Consider the following 22,634-nt stretch of genomic DNA (forward strand, 5'->3'; position numbering starts at 1 on the left):
AAGTTGTCCGTCACTCCTGGAGAGTTCAGAGTTCGCAATAGGTATAAAGTGAGAAATGTGCCCCTCACGCACATCTCTTTATAGCTAAGCTGCAGTGCACTCTGGTGTTTTCAGGCAGTTGTTACTGAGGAAAAAGGTATCTTTATGAAGGCTGTATTATTGTTGGATTTCAGTGAAGGATCGCAAAACACAACACGTTGAAAAATTCAAGGTTGCATTGTAAAAGCTTTATAGCTGTAACCCATTTTGGGTGTATTTTATTGTTTGCATTAAGTTGAATAAGAGCAAAGAAAAATGGATAATTTAACACTGAACTGGGTGGTCAAAAAGATAATAGTGTGAGAACCCTTTGACAACTATTATAAGATTTAGAAAAGTGAAATGTCTCCAACTCTGACGGCTTCATTTAGGTCGATTCTGCCGAGCTTTTTATTCTGGTTGCTATTATTATGTCCCATTCACCCCTTTATTCAAGTGTTAGTGTGCTCTTTCTCTGCCTGTTGCACATCTTTCCTCTCCTTTATCGCTCCGATGGGTCTTTTGATCGCTCTGTTGCTCCCACTCCACCTTCGCTCTTTTTCAGCTTTCTGTTCCTATCTCTGTCTCTGTGTTGGAGTTTCCAGGCATACTGTTGGCACCCGAGAACAATCCTCAGACTGTAGTGAGGGCTTTAGACCTAGCAACACACACACATTTTCTCTCTCTCTCTCATGCACAGGCCTGGTTTTGGCTGAGTCCTGCTGCTCGTGCATTCCTTGCCCTGCACTGCTTTACCAGCGCTTGCTAGCAAATAACTGGTCGCTGCTACAAAATCAGCTGTTCTGTAACAGCATCCTGGGGCTTTTTGTTGCTGTGAGTCTAGTGCACACTGGTAAATAGAACGGCTGTTCCCCAAACTGTTGTTGACACGTTTCACAGCCTAAGCAATTGCTAAAGCTGCACAAGGACCTTCCGATACTTAGCATTAGCCTACAGTATTCCTGCAGTTCAACATGCTAGCTGTAGCTAAAGGAGAAGGAGGAGTCTGTGACGTCATCCGCTTTAAAAGAATAGCTCCACTATGATGAGACAAATAATATCTTGTGACAGCAGGTTTGTTTTTAACATGGGATGTTAGAATATACGTTATTTAGCCACATTAGCAGCTTTAAGGATAATGGTCTTTCGGTCAGTTCACCACTTTGGTTCGGACTAAAATATGTCAACAAAAATAAGATGGATTTCCAGAATCATTCTGACTTTGGTGATATCCTGACTACTCCTTAAGTGCCACCTTCAGGTGGGGTCTTGGGGTCTTAAGTCAAGTGCTTTGACAGATATTGGATGGAATTTGGTGCTAGGGCTGGGTATCGATAAGGATTACTCAGTTTGATTCGATTCCGATTCACAGGGTCCCGATTTGATTTGATTCTCTATCGTTTTTTGTTAGGAGTATTTCAGTTACAATATCAATGCTCCTCTAACCTGGTGCATTATCAAAATGTTTAATGTTTACAGTAAGAATCGACCCTAAAGAAGTTACATCATGTCATTTTTATTTAACATGACACACACAGCGGTCAACACAATATTAACTATTTTATGAATTAGACAGCTTATCAACTTTTTTCCAGTTTCAGATTTTTAGTCTGAACATCTGGCTGAGGGTTTTGATAAAACAAACTGGGCTTCAACTTGCGCGAGATTCGGCCACGAGATCTCATAGCACGAAGAACAAAACCACACAATAGTTATAGAGAAAGGCATATTGTACAACAACATGCTGAAAATGCATTCACGGCCAAAGCCGACGCTAACAGAGATAAACATAATTGCAAAACCAACTTACATATTCATGGGCGCACACATGACAAAAAGAGTCCGTCAGCGATCACTGATGTCCATATTTGGTGCAGTAAACAAGTTCAGGCATGTCTCCATCACTCCTGTGTTTCGAGGGGATGCACTGAGTCGTGCTGCGTTCAGGAGCGCTCAGAAACGTGAGTGATCAGACACGTTTCTACACATATTTTTAAAGACGGATCTCAGGATTTATGAATCAATATATGGTTTCATTCAAATGAGAATCAATTCGAATTTGGTGCAGCCTTATTTGGTATACACATTGAGATCCCTCTCATGATGAAGTAATGCAACTTAAATGATTCTGTGACTTTCCATCAATCTTGATGTATCATAAGGTCCAATTTGTAATTTGTTTTTGACCACATGAAAAACTTTACATTCCCATCAGCCTGAGCTGTATTTCATGTTTAGTTGATACCTTCTAAACATAAACATGGTAATGTATTGCTATGATCATGTTCATGGGTGCCTGAGCAATGGATCAAGTGGAGCAAATGCATCCCCATTATTCAATAAGGGGGAGCAAAGTTCTGGTTTTGCTTCCCCACATTTTGTCTTTTTAAAAATAAACGTATCATCATACAGTCCCCACAATCAGGTGATTATAGTTCAGCACCTTATATCAATAACTGTTTTACTATTTTCATCATCTGACAAAAACAAGTCTGACATATTAAGACCCCCCTTTAAATTGGTTCCATCAAACCCGTAGCCGATCGTTTGCCTCAGCGTGCTTCAGCTGTAAATCACAGTCTGTCGATCCACACAGGAGTCTGACTGACAAAGGTGAGAAACATTTAGCTTCACTGCGATCATGGACTGAAAACAGAACATAGGAAAAGATAGGCTAGCGTATCTTAAATGAACCTGCTTGGCCCACTGACTCCAGCCAAACTTTAAATCAGCTAAAAGTAGGATTTTACTGTCACCGAAATGCCGAACCGATTTGCTGGTAAACGTTTGCTAACTTTGTCAGCCCGCCCGCCTGCCTCACATTAACTTGCTGGTCCAACATAATAGACCTACAGAGCCAAAGAGCCCCCGCAGACCCACTGCTAAAACGGTTATTATTTGGGATGTAGTGGAGGAGAGTAAACGCACATAAACACACATAATAAACTAATCTAGAATAGTGCAGGTGGCTGTTACTTAACTTAATCCAAGAGGTTAGGTGGGGTACAAATGCAGGAAATTTGTTCTACATTACAATTTTTTTTTCTCGGGGAGGACTCCATGTTAGCATGCTCTCATTAGCACTTAGCTCAAGGCACTAAGCTAGCATGGCTATATACTTTTAGATGTGTAGTATAGTAACAATACTGTCAGGTTGTACATTGTGTGCTTTAACTTGAAGATGGCTGAGGACTACAGTGGCATGTCTCAGGTTTACCTCCTGCCTACCTCTCTCTGAACCCTGCTACTCCCTCCTCTCCTCCATCATCACCTCCTGTCTTCCTCATACTCCTTCACTGCCTCTTTTTTCCCCTCTGTCACCTATTCCCTCCCTCAGAGCTCTCTCCACTCCTGCAGAGACATGCTGCGTCATGGAAACGACCTGCTGGGTGTGAGTGTGTGTGTGTGTGTGTGCGCATGTGTGTGTAAGATAGCTAGTGTTAAACCCACCTGAATAGCACCTCCTGCCGTCCTGCTTGGCAGATGAATATAAGCATAGATGATTTACAGGGAGGCTGTAAGACAGTAGAGAAAGAAGGAGGCTCAGATAGAAAAATCTGCACACACATATCTGTATTTTACATATCCTGTTTGTGTCCAGGACTTTGTCAACATTATCTCTGGTGATATTTGTTTAGTTATGAGATGTAAAGAGGCAGTTGTTCCCCACGGTGGAAAGGACAGACCATCAGTGTGACGATGTTAATGGTTTGTTTCTGGCTAATTAAGGACACAGAATTTCATTATTTTTACATTTACCAGAACTTACACCCTGTGGAGCAGAATTTTGATATTGCTGCATATACAAAATAAGAACATATTTTCATGAAGTTCTTTTTCTTTTTGGTCTAAAATGATTAAAGGCTGTTTAAGATAAAAGATAAACGAGAGTAAGCTGTTTTAGTGTTTAAAATGTGTGGCTTTTACTGTCCTCCTTTCAGTCAATATCCTTTTTGTAAGAAACTACAATCCCACATTCTTGTTAAATCAGGATTCATGTCTTACGTGCAACTATTGGGATCCAAACCTGAGAGGAAACTAGAGAAAAATAATGGAAAGATTTTAAGTTGAGTTGTTTCCTCTCCTCCTTTCCTTTTCTATCTGGCAAAATCTTAGTTTTAGCTCTTCTAACTAAAAACTTTTCAACCAAGTTATTTTAAACTTTGGTAACCTCTCATTGTTTAGGGTTACACTTATATTAACTCGACAGGATTTCAGTAACACAATGTTCTGATTCAAAAAGGTCCCCAGCAATTCATTTTGTTAACAGTTTGATCTGTAAGTAACACAATGACAGACTGTGTGACAATTTGGTCATGGGTTTCTTACATGTATTATAATACATCTTAAAGCAAATACCCTATCGGATGTTGGACACGGTGTTAGAGGAAGTAAAGATGTTAGGAGGGATGTGAGACCCCTCCTCTGTGGGAACAGGAGAGAAAAAGTGCCTGAGCTAATGGATCCCACCCCCTCACCCCCCTAATGCTCTGTTCTCCTTAAGCCTCACTGTCTTCAATGCATTTTGTGTACGTTTGAGTTTGCGTGTGTTAGAGTAAGAACGAGTAAAATGCCACAGGCCTGCAGTAAGTGGAGAGGACCTTCATAGCTCACAATGATAGAAAAGGAGCTAAGGAAGGAGACGTGAAACAGGATGGCTACGTACTGCAAGTGTCACTTGTTCTCTCTTTCTGACAGGCAGTAGGCTTTGTGTTCCCATTTAAAAACTCACATTTCGAGGTGACATGAGAGATTAACATCAATTTAGAGATGTTGCATTACATTTTTGATTATACTCATTTTGAAATGTTGGTATAATTAACATAAACAAACAGCAATATTACGATTGGATGCAACCACGGCTTGCTTTTAAATGTTGTGAACCACCAACCTGCTGTAATTCTAAACAGCTCCGTACTGTGTAGATAGGAGCTGTTTAGATGCATTATGCTATCGTTACTTTCTGCACATTCAGACATGTCGACATCTGCATCTTTTTTGGCAGAGATTCCGCTTGTTTTTTTTTCCTTTTACACTTTGTCTCAAATTAAGTTTCAAAACTGTGACTGTGTTTGCCTCACTTTCAAGGAAAACCAATACTTTTTGAATTGAAGTGTAACTCTTGGATGGATTTGAACTGAATGAGTTCATTGAAGCTGACCAGTGTATTTACCTGAATTGAGGCATTTAAGGTTAGGCACAAACGTTTTGCATTGTATCTCAGAAAAGCCCTGGTTCTCTTGCTCCATATACTTTTTACTTCTTGTCTTCATATGGCTGATGTTTTTATTACAACTTTTGTGTTTTTTTATTAAATGAAAGTGTGCAGCACCTCTCACCTGTCTGCTTTGTCTTTCTCACCCTTCTCTCCCTCTCTTCCTTCCTTTATCATCCAACTCTTCCTCCCTGTATCCTCCTCCCTTCCCCTTCCTTCAGGTTTGTCCAAGTCGTTCCCATTGGACAACTCTTTGTTCGACAGCTGGCTCGCCCAATCAGTTCAGATCACCGCCGATGACATGCTGAGTCAGTGGGCTCTGGGTTCCCAGCATCGGGACAAAAGTGGCAGCTTGCTATCGGACCAGGTAGGTCTTCAGCCGCAGGAAGCCTGCAAAGTGTACCTGAGTTAACAGTAATGTTATGATAACTTATACATACAAAAGCTACTTCAAAATGCGGTAATGACTTATTCAAAAAGTGATCTCAAACCCAGACATTATTTCAGCATCAGTACGTGCAGGCAGCACATGCATCAGACTTGTTAAGGAAGAGGAGGATTACAGTAGACAGAGCTGTCGACTGGCTCTTGGCAGCGAACAGCAGCATACATGGCAAAACTCAAACAGCTGAAATAATCAGCAGCGTCAAACAATTCATCACCTGTTGAACTGAATCCCAGTCCTCTTCACTGGTGGACAAAACAAGTGCCGGGAGCCAAATTAGAAACTGTTCTGGCTATCATTAAAACGTGCATCCAAACCTGCTAAATGCTCTTAGTCAAGGAAGGAGTTAGACTGGGGGGCAAGAGGGCCAAAACCCAGGCTAAATGGATCTATAAGGAGAAAATGTTGTCTGGGAAGTAAACTGTGAAACTTATTAACTGTCATAATCTATCTCACACTTCCAGTTGTGTGCAAGCAACTAAAACACAGACATCTATTTTTGAATGTTGGTCCACTGAAATTAAGCACTCTCGTGCTTTCAAATCAAGGCTCATAGATCCTGCTGACATTAAAGCTCCTGTGCAAAAGTAACTTAAAGTGTATCAAAGATAAATCCTTAGACATTATGGTCTATATCAACAGCCAAAGCAGTAGTGTTTAAGTTGAAATGTCTGTTAAGTCACTATCTATCGTCGAATGAGGTAACACAATGGGGATTGAACCTATGGCCCACTGATGAAAGCCTTTGCATCTGCCTGGGTGTCTGGTGCGACTGGCACCCAGTGAGTGACCAAGCAGTGACTGGTCTGCCAGAGAGGGTAGGCGGAGCTAAGCGGCTGCTTTTCCGGTCTCTGCAAGTGTTGCGAGTAAACAGTAATCTACTATGGCTGAACAAACAAAGAAAAGATCGATGACTACAGATACACAGCTCAATATGCTCCTGCAGGTGCTCCTCCTTTCTGCTCTGCTTGCACATTCAAGAAGGCCTTTGTGATTTCGGTTTGTTTAAGTCAAACTGTCTTGACTTGAGCCATTTGCATTGCAGTTTTAAACTATCAATGTTATTATTGACTACAGTGACTTTGGTAAGAAGAAGTTTTCACTCCAGTTATTCAAATTACAATTTTAAGTTTCTCTAACAAAGAAATCATGCACATAAAGTTCTGTACCAGATAAGAAAAAAAAGTGAAGCCTTGATACTTTGACAACATGTCCACACGCCTGTTATATAGTATTATACGACTCTGGATGAAGACCTTTAGATTGAATCGTTATACGAGAGAGTTCCGTGACTTCTCCTCTCTTCTCACGGTGGGTAAGTCAGTTTGATGAGAGAGCTGATGGACAGAGCAGAGCTGCACTGTGGCTGACCTGCTGTTCTCCTCAGGAATGTGCTCTGTTTGTGTATTGATTGGCAGGGGGCTCCAACTAGAATGCATGATATAACTCCATTGTTTAACGATGTGTTGAAGAACAAAGAAGAAAAAAAGAACAGGAACACTGTCACTATTCAGTAAAACCGAATGCGATGTTCTTTTGAATACTATAACAGAAAGATCTGTGTGAAGATACATTTTACAATTCATTTTACAATACAAAGAGCAAGTTAGAGAAGGAACATCTTTGAAAGGTTAAACATCATAATGTAAAAAGCTGTTACAACTCCTCTGCTTTTACTTTAGATATTTTGCATGTGACATTAGTTGCCCACAGCCTTCACCGTTGAGCTGTTAGAAATGTGGGAAGGTGGTGGAGGGTTTGAGAGTGTTTGTTCCAAAATATTACAGGCAAGACTGCAAGGTTTTAAAATCAGAAATCCAAGCAGCACGCAAATGTATTGTTGTTTTGATTAATGTGTTGATTAAGGGATTCAGTTCTTTGTTTGTTTCTCTCTTCTGCTCTTCTTCTTTAATCTCTAATGCCTTTCTGTCCTTTTCTCACTTCCTCTGTTCTCCTCCTCCTCTCATCCAGCTCCTGCAAGGCGAGGAGAGCCTGCTTAACCTCATGATGGAGAACTCCATGCAGTCCACCTGGAAAACACCACAGCTGGGCCGCAAACCGCGAGGGAGCAACAAGCCCCGTGCTCGTGGACACACGCAACCCACCACCCCCATCCAACCCCAGATGCTCCTGTCTGCAGCAGCCACCTCAGCAGCCAGCAGCCCCTCCACTGCAAAGAGCCTCTGGGCGAGCGTAGCAGAGGAAAAGCAAAGCCTGGTTAGCCGGAAAGGGGAAAGATCCAGGGGCACCTCCAGGGTCCTGCACCACCACCACCTTCATCACCACCAGACCAGGAGCTCTGACCTGCACAAGGACCCGCCTCCACAGCCTCCCATTTCCAAAATGGATTCCTGTCACATCTCGGAGGACCCCGACCGGTGGGACAGTGTCCACGTTGGGAACGGTGTTGCGTCAGGGGCTGGATCTGGTTTCACTGCAAATTCATCTCCAACCCCGGCCTCTAGCCCCGGGGCCACTGTGCCTGACACAGGGGCGATCCATCGTGGTGGGCCCCCGCGGCTCCGCCTTTCCCGCCTGAGTAAATCCCGAGGGAGGAGCTTCAGTGGAGGAGGAGGCATAGCAGGGCTGGAGTCTGCAAACTTGCCGCTCAAGGACACGTCCTTGCTGGACACCGTCGAGACTGATGGGTACTACTCCGATGGCGAACAGAGTGATACGGACACGCGTTCCAGCAGACGCAAACTCCGCTTGCCGCAGTTGCATTCTGGGAACGAGGACCTGCTTAGAAGGAGCGTGCTGGCATCCTAAAGAACTGAGACTCAAATTAACACACACACACGCACACAGTTATCCAAGCGAAGTCCGCTGGCTGATTGTCTCTCCTTCTGTGTATACAGTCTACAAAACATGGCTGGATGGCTTTGTTCAACCAAATCCCGGACACATTAACCAGAGGGAATCTCTTCAGCCCTGACCTGCTTTGATTTTGGGGTGAATTTGAATGTAGCTGTTTGCCTGTCGTACAGATACGCTTCTCAACCTGGACCATAGTTTCTCGTTAGCTAACCACAATGCTCAACATTCAACATATAGGAAACAAACATTACCTTTAGTCTTTATTTCGTTTTGTATTTCAGATCCATTTTGTTTCTGGGCGTTGAAGTACCCATTTCTGGCCTCATGTCTATGGTATCTGCCAGACTTGGGAACAAACACTTTGGGGCATTATTATTATTATTATTATTCAAGCTGGTTTCAGGGTCTGCTTCGCTCTTGGCCTTTATGGCCTGAGATGCATCCAATGAGTCCTTGTTTTCTTGAATATGTTCAGTGGAAAGACAATTTCACACCAGAGCTGGTCTGAATATGTACAGAGGGTGACATGGGACAACATGTATTCAGCCTTGAAAAGCACAACTAGCTAGTCATAAGAGCTGTAATGTAAGCACTCGTGTGTATAACAGATGCTCATTCGGGGTTGGGGTCAAATCTCATCACGTTAACTCAGCTGTAAAATGTGCTCTTATGCTGTCATACTCAAATTTATCCTCACCGTCAAAAAATACAGATTTCCCGGTTTTCCAGTTTTTGAATAGCAAACAGATTGACCCCAACCCTGGTGTTCATTCAGATTGTCACACAGACACACAAACACACAGACATACTGACACACATACTACTATAAGCAAATCCCTTTGCTCACATCACAGCCGAAATATTGATCTGACTTTTGTCAGCTGCTTTCAAATTCTTCCTAATTCTGAGTTTTTTTTGTTTTTTAAGCCTGAATCTTTGAAGAAAAATCATCATGGAAACTCTGTGCCTTCTGTCGCTTGCCCTGTGCCCCAACCCCCCCTCAACCCGAAACCTTACTCAACCAAACAATCAGAAAGCAGATCAATCAGTCGTTTCTCAATCTGATTTGTAACAATCAAACCAAAAGGAAATCCCCGTTGGATTGGTTACAGAGTGTAGCCAGCATTGGGCTCCTTGTCACCTTAACAATTGTCTAGTGCCTGAAACAAGGATGAAAATGCAGCGTTTGCCATGAATCAAAAAAAGCATCTGCAAAAGTTAGCAAAGCAGAGTCACACAGTACCATCGGTGCAAAGAGCTGCCTGCTGTTCTGTGCCGCCCACCCCAAATAGATCGCTGCAGTCCAGAGCCATCGACGTACAGAGTTTGACCACGTTACACGGTGACCGCCATGTTGCTGCCTCTTCTGGATGCACATAAAGGCATTAGCCTGCTAGCTAAGTCCCATTCTCACCAAGTCATTTGGATTGGTGGCAAAACAACTGATTGATTGTGTATCGTGTTGCTGTAATCAATAATGCTTTATTATTAAATTTCTCGTGGGATAACATACCCACATTAAGGCTGACAGAAACACACAAAAACCTCCCTGTCACCACAAATAATCTCGGAACCATCCAGATAAAACTGATCTCCACTTACTAGCTTTTGAATCTTTCACCTACAAAGTTTAGAAGTCATCAAATGATCTAAGAGAGGAAAAACAAGCTTTATAAACATCTTGGAAATTCCATTCTAAGTTTCCTCAAACACCTCTTTCACCCCCTAAACCTTTGCCTCATATAAAGTATCACTGAATAACTGCTAGTTTACAAATATGCATCCAGTGGGCAGTTATGATGATTGGGTTCAAAGTGGACAGTTCAGGCAACAGGGTAGAGTCACAGGTGTAGTAAGATGCTCACACTATTGTTAATTTATACATCGTGCAGGTTCATGGCACCAACATGGCCGCCACCCACGCTTGACGTGGACAAGCTCATGTAACCGATGGCTCCGCTTGCTGCACCTGTTCTTCTGTTAGATGAATGATGACAATGTAATAATCAGCTTCAGAGGCCTGCGCTCTTCAGTTCTTGAATTGAGTTGTTTGTAAATTTGTTTTTAAGAAAAGTTTTTCTCTTTTGTTCTCTCAGAGAGTTGTATTTTGTACTTAAAGCAGTCCATGGTATTCTCAGGGGTTAAAAAACTTTTAAAAAAAGAATAAAAGGTTAAAAAATGTATGGAAAAAGCGACGCAAGACATAGATACATATATATACATACATATTTTATATCATATACAGTATATATATATAAAGTGACGTGTGTATGTCTAGATACTTCCTTATTTGGCGATCTTCACTGTTGGAAATCCTACACGACTACTACTGAGCATGTTCCTTCTCTCAGTACGACCGTATGACCATCAGCCCTGGGTTCAATAGTCCCAACCAATAATCAATGCTCATTTAACCTTAAGAACTGTAAGACCTTATCCACCTGGTTCCAAATTAGGCTGACAAAAAGCATCACAAGTGATTTAAAGGGCTGCTTGACCCAGGCCTGATGAAAAGACACTTGAATAGAGGTGATCTACTTCCTGTTTTCTCTGTATGGATAGTTTCTAATCTATCTTCTGATGTGACCACGCCAAAGAACAGATCTGTGTATCAAGGCAGCGTATTTTTCATCTGATCAACACAAACACACACACACACACACGTGCTCCGTCTCTGGTTTTCTAGATGAAGAATTTAAGATAAGGACGACGTACAACTCTACCAGCGCTGTCATGGCCAGCGTGGTTTAATCAAGATCTCAATCTGGCTTCAACTCCAGCTTTATTGGGTTACCGTAAGCTCAGGCACTGTGCCGTGGTGTATTGTGACCTACTTATACACAGGGGGCGCTGTTAATTCACAACCACCAACAACCCAACTTGGATTCATCCAAATCTCTACTCAAGGGGGTTCACATAGGAAAAGCCTGCTTCTACAGAAATGGGCAGGCGATGGTTTTCAAATGCAGACTCACACATATTAACCCCCTTCAGAAAAAGCCAAATGCTGCTGAACTGAACACATTATATACAGCTCACACATGCATACACACACACACACACACCAGAGCTGGTATAACAGGGTTAATGTAATGTACAAGATGACTAGTTTTTTATGTATATGTGGTCCTGACTGCATCAGGAAGAATGAGCTTACTCAGAGTGAAACGCCCCCTAACAGCAGGAGAGTATTATTACTGGTGACAGAGAAGCATCTCTGTCACTTTGGTCCTTCAGGTGTAGCCGTCGAAGAAGTTTCACATCATTATCCCTCCACGCTTGTCTCCTATTTCGCCAAAGAGAGGTAAAGTCAGGAAAACCCCTCTTTTGCAAGGCAGGGTTCTGTGTTGCGTTCTGTTCAAAGCAGTAAAGCAGCACGGATGCCGGACAGGTGGAGGGAGTTGGACTTCTGCGTTGGCTACCTATGTTATAACCCCCGTGGAAAGTAATCATCACAACACATAGAACAACAAAAACTGCAACAAAGCTTGTGTTTTGAAGTGAGGGTGTGGTTTCATTACAGACCACACAATTCATGTGTTGCTGAGACAGAAAAATGTAACCTTGGTTTCAATATTCAATGTTCAGAGTAGCCTGACTTTGTAGACAGTGGTTTTAGAAAAGGCCTCACATTAACGGCCTTAACATGTAGTAGCAAATGCTAAGGCTGCACAGCACTGGCAGGAAAAACAAAGTTTTTGGGCTGTATTTACTCTACTGAAGGTCGTGGAGGTAGTTGGGTAAGTTGCTGTTTCTAAGAATCTCGGTTAGCCAGATTTTAACCCAAGAACAGCACCGTTGTACCTTGTCAGGCAAATTGCAGTGAAGATTTTTTTTCCTCGAAACTGTGCAGCCTTGGCATACACAAACTGGTTATTATTCTATATTTACAGTGTGGCTTCAATGCCCTCTCCTTCCGCTTAGTAGATACTGTAGACTGGAGTCTTTTGCTGGATCTTTTTTTTTTTATCAATATCAACTAGAATACAACTTCAAAGCATCACTGTCCTCCATGTGGTACGCTGGTGTAGGTGTTGGCTAACAGCCCGAAATGTGCTCTGATGATCTTTGAGTTTTGCAACTGTGTCAGGTCTGATATCCACGTATGAGAAGTAGCTTAGACCCCACCCACCCCGCTCCCATCACTGATTTTAATATCAGTCATTGCGCTACAATTTTTAACATGCAACATCAGTGTCGGCAGAAGATCTGGTTTACTAATGGAGGTGACGCTCTTCTGGGCAAGCTTACCATTTAGTCTGCATGATTAACACATTGTGCATTATGAATAAATACACAATCATAGAGTTTTATAAATGGTTAGCTGGTGCACGTGTGAGAGCGACCCCCCCTCCACCACCAGAGTTGGCATGAATGCCTCACCGCAGAAAAAAGCCAGTGGGCATTGTGCACGTAATGGCAGGTCAGAAACACACCTCCACAAAGTGATGCATCCCACCTAGACTTCTGCTGAAAAGCTGGTTAAAGGCCAACGCTGATTGCTGCAGGCAATTGGAAACTCTCCTATTATTCACACAGTGGCTGTCTACTTTATCGACACTCTTGTAAAACCCCTTGGAAAGACATCACTGCACCTGCAGGGCTGGGTTCCTCAGAACTTCCTCAGCTGAGCAAAGATCATTTCACAGCTTTTTTATCAGCGGGGAGGCAGGTTAGCACCATCGAGCAAGGAAAGCGCTGGTAAATTCTGTCTTACAAGCCAATTCTGCAACAGAGTTCTTTAAATTCTCTGTGTTTGACCTACTGACTGACAACGTTTAATTTCCAAAGTTTCAAGACGAAAAATTGATTGTTGCTTTGAGGTGGTTTTCATTAAGGGGAAGAGCATCAGGGAATTGTTCTAAGTTTGTCTCTCTTCTGTCCTTCATCCAAGAGGAAAGTGGTTTGAGGCTGTCCTAAGGTCAGTAAAGCAAAGGTGGGCAAGTGCTTTTCATCATTTTAATTTGATGCCTCCTCTTCTTCCCTGGTTTTTTTTATTGTGAGCATTTTGTTAAACAAAAAGCCTGCTGGGCTCAAGTACAAGCACTTACTCTATCTCTGTAACAAAGGTGAGTGGTATACTCACGCACAGCGGATCATTTTGATTTCTAAAAAAGTATCCAAATCTTGACCCGACTTTAATTTATTGATACTGTGTCTATAAAACGCATCAAAATGATCAGTCACACTCGAATCATTTGGAAATGCAGACTGACCCATGACTGCTCCGTGCTTCCTGTTTCTAAAATCATCACCTTGCTTTACTGTCCAACAGCAGCCCTACAAACCCACCTACCTGCGTACCACTGGAGTTTTTTCACATTTACAATAATGTATAATACTGTTCAACTACTACTACTAGAGACATTTTCATTTTCTGTGTTTTGAAAAGGCTTTGGAAGCTGTTTTTTATTTTCAATTGTAACGCTTTTTCTGGCCGCCGTGGCTCGTATCAAACTAGAAAGCTGACTCATTATCTGCATCCTCTGTTTTTACTGGCGCTTTGCTCTCCTCCTTTACAGCAAAGTTATGGCTTCAAGGTCTCAAAATTCAACAACCCAGACACACTGCACAGATTGGAGGTTTAGTCATACAAGCTGAGCTGCTGTGGAGGCAGAAACAAGCTCTATTTTCGAGTTGAGTCTAAATTTGTGGAGTCAAAGAACCAAAGTGGTTTGAGTCAAAGGGCCTTTTCTCAATCATTCAGGATCTCGCAGGGTCTTTAACTGGCAAAAAGGGACGAATACAGGCGGACTGTTCTTACTTATTTTGTAATATCTTTAATCAAAAATGGAAAATATTGTGTTTTCAGGTTGATGTTATACACATTGGTAAAGAGAATCTCTGTTTTACAGCATTCAGTGGCCAGAACGCTATATTTAAAGCCATCAGTATGAACTGTGAGAAATAACTCGACAACATGATTAATCAATAAATAACATCCCCCAATTTTAGCTGCTTAGTTCTGAGGATTTGCTGCTTTCTGTTAAAAGTTCAATGTTTTTGCCATTTCTCATTAAAGACAAATGAGGTTACACATCACATTATAATTAGCTAAAAATAGGTTTATCCGGTTTTTATTTACCATGAAACACACTTTGTTTCAATAACTTGCTGGTTATTGGTTTAACAGTTAAAGGACCAGTACGCCGATTTTCAACCTCAGTCCTATCATGCTGTTATGGAGAGCTAATGCCGTTATGGTAGAAATTAAAATGCAATTTCGCTCTGTGCCTTTGGAGGACGCTATCTGCTTCTCCAATGGGCCCTGGAAAACCTCTGCCAGACTACGTAAAACGTGTCATCTGGAGGAGGCCAGGGAGCTCAAAATCGTCAGGTTTGAAATGTAGACTGCAGACCTGAAGATTTTTTAGATGATCCACCGGTATATTCTCGTCGTATTTCGGATTCTGTACCGCTCTGAGCCATTGCCTGCAGCGATCACTGTCCTTGACTGGAAAACGGTAGTATGTCACTCCAGCGTCTCTCGCTGCACCGTTCAGAGGGAGGGGCGCAATGCACTCTGGGTGTTGTAGGAATGTAGAACGGGCCAAACCACGAGCTGTTTGTATAACTTTCTCCACAACTATATTACTACAAATATTATTGCTTCTATCGATTACAGAGAACACCATCTTTGACTGAGAGTGGCTTTAAAATCCAGACTTTATATTTTTTTGTCCAACCAAAACTCAAAAACACATTAGAGAAGCTGAAACCGGAGAATATTTTCCATTTTTGCTTGAATAATCAACTGTTCACATAAATGAAAATTGTTGCAGAGGACATTTGTTGTCGCTTATTTATTAAATAATCAGCTTTGTGTTCAACTATCTTAACTTGAAAAGAAAAAAATTGAAGATCAGACGTATTTTTTCATGTCAGGTTAAAGAAAACTTGAAAAGCACCTAATAGCCCCCTTCCTATTGTTTTTTTTTACTTTGGGCTTCAGTCCAACATTTCTTGGCCAAGAACACTCTTTGGCTCCACCCACTGAGGTACAACTCTAAGTAAGATTATTCCTGCCTCCAGAGCAGAGAAAGGCCTTTAAAACTGAAGCTCCCATCTGCACAAACTGCGCACCTTACTCTGCCTTCCAACATCTTCCTCCTCCCTGCACACAAGCCATGTTCCCTCTTTTGCTCCATCCTCCATCCCTAAAAACACCCCTGTTCCCCCTGCCCATAACTACTCCTCTCTCCTCTCCTCTCCTGTCCAGTGATCAGCCTCCTAGGCCCGCACGTGGCTCCTTTCAAAACGCTTTGGTAGCATAGGACGATCAAATACAAAAAAGTACAAGAAAAAAGGATGTCTGTAGCTTTAAGGACAAATAATGACAGGCACGTGTTGTGGAAGTACGTGTGAGGAGGGGAAAACGTTGCACTCTGCTTTGCTCAGGCCTGGAGAGAGAGAGAGAGAGTGAGGGAAGAGGAGAGAAGAGAGATGGATAGAAAGAAGAGAGGAGAGGAGGGAGACTTTTACTGAACCGGAGCCAGAGAAGCAGACAGAGAAAGAGAACAACTTGTTCTTTCCCCTGCGTTCTGTTTGCAGCCTGTCCACACAGTCGAGTTAACAAGCAGCTAATATAAACACCAGGCCCTTCCCTTCTCCTGCCCTCTCGCCTCTTCATCTCTCTCTCTCTCTCTCTTTTGAAGTCAGAGTCTCTATCCAAGTATTTCCCTTACAAACTGTAAAAATGGAATCAGGAAAGCAGAATGGAAAATGATGAAAATTTGTATCAAAAGGCATGACCAGCCTGGAAAAAAAGTGCAATTTGGTGGCTGAGTATTTTATTATCAACCTTGACTTTAAGCATAAATCACTGTAGTTATGTTGTTAGCTGATGCTTTTAGTTACATTCCTTGTAACTTGGCCAACATTAACCAACACCTATAATAACAAGCCATATAAAGATCAGGCAGGTTATTGTTCTTGGTGTCAACAAATCTTATGAAGAGCCCAAAACGTCTGTGGCAAAGGGCCCCATTGTTGTATGAAAAAATGTAAAAATTTCCTTCATTACCATGAATGCACACACTGTAGTTTGTCAATCACACATACACCCTCCTACTACTGTAAATACTAGTACACTAAAGGTGTATATTTTTGCAGCTGGAAATAGTCCCTAACATAAGCCCCATTTCCTCCTTTTTAATGGTGTTTGCAAGTGAAACTGCAACTGAAAATATTCACGCCTACAGTGGAACAATTGGCTTAGAGCTAAGGAAGGCGGTATATCAAACTGATATGATTTAAATTTTTGTTCTTGCACAATGCTTAAGATTTGGTACATTTTCAGTCTTTTACAACATGCACAAAATGCTTTCAAAAAGTGAAAGTTTAAAACCGTATGCACACCTGCATCAGTTTATGGGACTGTTGTGACTTTAGGTGGCGAGCAGTCTGTGGCGAACTTGCAGTAAATTTAACTGCCTCATCTCTAAATGAAAACACTTAAAACAACCTCTTTTTGTATTTGGTAATGAGGCATAAATCCTAGTTAATGGAGTTGAAGCACTCAGAGTCATCTGAACTGTTTTACTTTGTTCAGTATTTCTAAATGGACTGTACTTACGGAGCACTCTTCTAGTCTTGCGACCACTCAAAGCTGCTTTTACACTACATATCACATTCACACACAATCACACACTGATGGCTGAGACTGCTAGGTTTGTAAAGTGCCCAACTGTCAATCAGTCTTTACATTTACACACCGATGGCCATGCCAACAGGAGTGTCTCGCCCAAGGACACTTCAATATGTAGACTGAGAGCTCAAGCAAACTGACCAACAGCTTTCTGCTCCATCTTTGCTAAAACTGATGTATAGGAGAACACATTTTTGTTTTGGTCTTTTCCTGGGATTTGTTGACAATAAGGAGAACACAGAAAACACCAGCTTTGTTCCTTATCAGCACCTGAGGTTATATGATTTTGCAGTGAGACATGAGCATAAATTTGGCCAGCGCTAGCCAACAATGTGGGGGGAAAGTATTGAAATGAAATCCCTGTATGTATCATTTTTGGCAGCTAAACTTCTATCTTTGATTTAAAAATGGCTCGAGTCCATTATTTGGTTCCTCCCTCACAGCCTGAGCGATGTTTTCAGCCTCCCTCTCCATATGGTTTTAGCATTAGGCTCCTGGGAGGTTCACACTCTACTCAGACATACATCACTGCAGACAAATTGAGGTGTAAATGCAACCAAGACACACTGAAGATCCATTTGGCAAAAGCTACCGTCTCCCACTGGTGGTCAAAGCAACATTTGGTAACATTTAATTCAAGTTCAGCTGGGAACTACACACAGAGTATAAATAAAACTAAAGGACGTTAGTGGGAATCTGTCTTGTGGGGGGGGGGGGAGACTGATTTCAGCAAAGGCCCTGGAGACATTTCACTTCCAGGTGTAAATGCAATCTGAATAAATCACATCTAGTCTCAATCTAAATTGATGACGCAGGTTAAGAACATTTTAAAGAGGCCCTCTGTACTGTAGCTCTGTCTCTTCTCCGTCTCCCACTCCTTATTTCACTGCTCTCTGTCAGCTTTATACATCTCTCTGTTCACTGTTCTTCTTCACAGCTTTTGTAATTGGACTTATTTCCCCCTTTGGCGCACACAGAACAAAGGTTCATCTTTTTTCTCAGAGGCAAATATGTATTTATTTTCCTCTACGGTTCTTTCTTTGATACATGCAGGGAAGGGGAATGCTTCTGATTACATGAATTGGGTAAAGTGCAGTCTCTCTGTGTGTTATAGTGATAATACAGACAGTTTGTGCGCAGACAGGTGTGTATGTTGAAGGTGTCCGTATGGGTGTGTGTTGATACAGGGGGATAGGGATATGTTTTGTGTGTGTATGGAGAGAAAGAGACTTGGTTAAATGTAGTGTTAACCATCCATCAGGTCAGCTGGTCTCCCCTTTATTTACCCTCCCCTCCTTTCCTTCAGTTAGGCTACATCCACACTAATCTGTCTTATTTGAAAAAGCCCAACCTGGAGTCTGTAGCTTGTATTCTTTGAGATCTCTGTCTACATTTAAATGCCTGAAAAATAGTAAACAGCCAAACTCTTCTACTTTTCCCGATTTCAGACAGCAAACCACAAACTGTCTGGTTATTCTGCTGAGTGTCAGGTTAAACATCTATTTTGTCCCGTCCTGCTCTCTGTGACCACCGTTTGTGTGTTTTAATGTCAGAGCCAAATTCGCAGCTTTGTTCTTATTTAACATTCACTCTGCCCTAAAAAAACCCAAAATGCACTAACTTTCTAAATAGTTTAGTGAACCTGAATGAGTCCGATTTGAGGCAAATGCATCATCTGTAATATTGGGCTGTATGAAGTAGCCTAAATATAGTTTCTTTACATGAATTTGAATTACAGTTGGCTTTCTAAATTTCTTGAACGTCATGTAAATTAGAAACCCCTTTACTAAGACACAGACAGCATCAATGAGACGGCAAAGCAGGGCATTGAAAGGAGAGATCTTGACACTAGCTATGCATCATCGAGTTCAAATGATTCCACCGTAAGGCCAACTAAAACTGAAAGTCAGTTTCCACAGCTATTGAGCCTGTCGATCCTCTCACTATTCTTCCGTCACCACAAATAGTTGAAATTAGCGCGACATGCCTCCAAGATAAGGTCCAGGCTAGAAGAGAAATCTGACACCATGTTTGTATGAACATCTAAAATGAGGATCAGAGAAAGGTTAAAGGCATCAGACTTTACATCTCCACAGCCCCTGATCGCTCTCACATCATCATCGTGTAAAAAACAAAAAGGTCAGTTTTTCTCAGCTACAACTTAACACAAGGCTGGCATTTTTCCACTGGTGATAGCTTTTGAAATTCTTCATTTTTCATTTAGAAAAAACGGCTCAGAGTGGATAAAGAGCCAAAACAGACTCCTGTGGATGTACTCTTAATCCTTTCCCTCGCACTCTTTGTTCATAGTTAGTCTCTCTCTGTCTTGGTCTCTAACTTTGCGTTGGCATTTTCTGTCCCTCTTATTTCCACTTCAAGTCTCTCCCTTTCTCCTTTTACTCCTCCCATCTTTCTCTGTATCTCTCCTCAGTGCAGAGCAGCCAGTTTCTGACTCTCATTAAGAACAAAAACTCTCCTTGACCTACGATTCAAAAAGTTTTCTCCCTCAGGTTTATAACAATATGAAACAATTTCCATTGAGTTTTGGTTTTAAAACTGAGTATCTTGTTGCTCTAAACTTCAACTCAGTACTCACTCCTATAAACACTTATGAATATCCAATTCTTATGCTAACTTCATATTTCATGTAAGTATGTCCTCCTTTGTCGAAATGATGAAGCTGCTTCTTGTTTAAACCGTTCCTCCCTTCTCTCTGCTCTCTCACATGACATTTTTTATATAATCGGTTATCATTTTGCAACATGAGGTTGTTTTGCATCACATTGGTCTTATTAAGGCACTATTTGAATACCAATCAGCATCGTCCAATCAAAGCAGAGCTGGACACAAGCCTTTTCTCCTCCTCCTCCTCCTCCTCCTGTCGTATTTGTCCTTATAAAGGTGGTAAAATCTCTGCTGTCCAGTTTCTCCTCCACTCTGCATCAGTTCTTTAATACAATAATATGAATGTTGCAGGAGTTTATCCTTCTGTATTCTTTGTTTCAAAGAATGTTGTGCCATTTGTTAATAGCAAAGAGAACTATTGAACATATATGAAAAAGAAGAGCTATTTTAAATTATTTTTTGGCTTTTTTTGCTATATTTATTTTCTTGTATTAGAATCTTCTTTGTAGGAGGGAAAAATCAAAAATGTATTTTTCATTAGTGCGAAAAACCTATTTTCTTCCTTTTTGTACAATTTCGATGTTTTAAGCAAGACTTTGAAAAGCAATATGATGATGATGACGATGTTTCCTGTGACTGTATCTGCATGCTGTTTGTGTTGCCTTAATGATGGCTGCATCCCACTTTGAACCCAACCAACCCCAACCTGTTTGCCCCCTCTCCCCATCTCTGACCCCACCCCTCTCAACTCCCAATCTCATCCAATGGAGTCCTGGTTTCACCTGATCCAGTCCAGACCAATCCAGTCCAGTCCAGTGCAGTCAATAAAGCAGTGCTTTCTGTGTACACAAACCTCTCTGCCTCTGTTCATCACACAAACACAAACTAAGGTGTCACTTGGGTTTTCTACAAAGACGATGTTCTTTTTAACACTGGGTAAATATCCATCAATCAATCCATCCATTGTCTATACCGGGGGGCGGCTGGAGTCTATCCCAGCTGTCATTGGGCGAAAGGCTGGGTACACCGTGGACTGGACGCCAGTCAATCACAGGGCTGACACATAGAGACAGACAACCTTTCGCACTCACACCCACACACATGCATGGGGAGAACAGGCAAACTCCACACAGAAAGGCTAACTTTGCCCAAACCGGCACTGGGTAAATATATAACATAAAAATATTGCAGTAAAAACCCTTCTCCTGGAACCATGAATATAACAAAATTTGGTAAATTCATCAAACAGATCTTCAGAAATGGAAAAGGAAAAGTTATAACTTTGACCTGGTGGTGATGCAAAGGGAAAGGTGGGAAGATCACAAAATTAATTCTGGTTCAGTTCTGGGCACCATGGATATCGCCACCAAATTGTGGTAATCCATCCAATAGTTGTTGAGATATTTCCCTAAAGAAAGCACCCACTTCATGGAGGTGCCAGGAGAAAAATCAGGAAATCAGCAAAGTCAGCAGGATTCATCCTCTGAGGATCATGAATTTCTCTACAGCATTTCACGGCTGCTAGCGTGGCTAAAAGTTACATTTGAAAAAACTCAATAGTAAATCTCTCTCCAGAAACAATGTTAATTTCATTTGAGCTATTTCTTGAGAAGTAATTAGTAGTTCAAAAAAAGAAAAGATGGAATAGCCTGTTTTTAATGTGTGCATCACAAACAAAATTCCATGTGAGCATAAAAGAGGGGGGAGAAATGAAGGAACAAAAATGTAATCACCAGGATGAGAGCTGTCTTTTGACTAAATTGAGCCACCTGCCATAAAAGACCTTGATCAGGAACGCAATACTCCGCTGTTCTTATACCCATGACATGATAAATTGCAAACACAGAAGCTGTCAGTAAAGGCCTTCAAATAGATTCAGAAGTCAGCCTCTCCTGAAAAGCACCACATGGCAGCAGCCTGGAGTTTGTCAAGAGACGTGAAAGACTGAAAGCATGATGCAAAAGATTCTGAGGTCTGATGAAACAACGTTCAAAACGCCTGAGCTGATGCAAAGTGTGTCTGCTGGAACTGGGCAGAGCTTATCAACCCTCTTACGCCATCCATACCTCGATGGTGCAGCTTCAGACTTGGCCGGGGCGGACTGGGAGACTCTGCCAGAGGTTCGGAGGAACAATGCAGTGATCCAGACAGGCACATTTCAAGGAGAGCATGTTTCTGAGCGCCAAAGGCCTGAGAGTGGGGCCAACAAATTTCTCCTCCAACAGGACTCAAACATACTGCCAAAGCAACATTGGACAGGCTTCACAACAAGAATGCTGAAGTCCTTTCACAGTCCTAAAGCCCAGATTTGAATTTCAGAGAAGATCTGTGGAATGACTTGAAGATCAAGCCATAACGGTGAAATCCAAATGTGCCGAGCTAATGCAGATGTTTCTGTAACAAAGTGTCATCTCACACTGGAGTAACTTTAAAGCTAAAAATCATCATTCTTTATTACCAATGATCAAATTATGTGTGATGAGAAAGGCGTCTATCGCTGTGACAAACCTACAGAGAATCATCCCTCTTCTCTATAAAAAGTTTTAGCACATGTCAGCTCATTATTTTGGTTTTCTGCATCTCCAATGTTTTGGTTCACTCTCACAGCTCTCATTAGCATAGCATGGTGCAGTTTTCAACAAAGAAATCTGTGCTAAAATGACACGTCCTGCCCAGCACAAAACAGAAGAGAGACGAAGGCTTTGTTTAGACTGTCAGCACAAATCCGACTTAAGCATATCCAGATTGTATGTTTGAATATTAGAAAGTCTGAACAGCTAGGGGGGAAAAAAATCATCCTGCTTTGCTCCTGCCCCATTTGAAGGTGGTTTGAAATGTGGTTCCAATCAGATTTCCACTGATGAGTC

The 22,634-nt window shown here is 41.8% G+C and overlaps 1 protein-coding gene across 1 annotated transcript in view; it reads left to right on the forward strand.

The window, feature by feature from the left end:
- jade2 (jade family PHD finger 2) overlaps positions 1 to 10,035 on the forward strand; it is a 216,190-nt gene extending 206,155 nt beyond the window's left edge. Inside the window, exons 13-14 of the mRNA XM_069669488.1 lie at positions 5,455 to 5,600; positions 7,650 to 10,035. Coding sequence (XP_069525589.1) covers positions 5,455 to 5,600; positions 7,650 to 8,447 — 944 coding nt within the window. The 3' untranslated portion in view covers positions 8,448 to 10,035. The remainder of the gene's footprint in view (positions 1 to 5,454; positions 5,601 to 7,649) is intronic.
- Positions 10,036 to 22,634: the final 12,599 nt, after the last annotated feature.

This window comes from Semicossyphus pulcher, unplaced genomic scaffold, assembly GCF_022749685.1.
Source record: "Semicossyphus pulcher isolate SPU_LCO1_2020_fin unplaced genomic scaffold, fSemPul1.0.p SCAF_10, whole genome shotgun sequence".
In the NCBI taxonomy this organism is placed as follows: domain Eukaryota; kingdom Metazoa; phylum Chordata; class Actinopteri; order Labriformes; family Labridae; genus Semicossyphus; species Semicossyphus pulcher.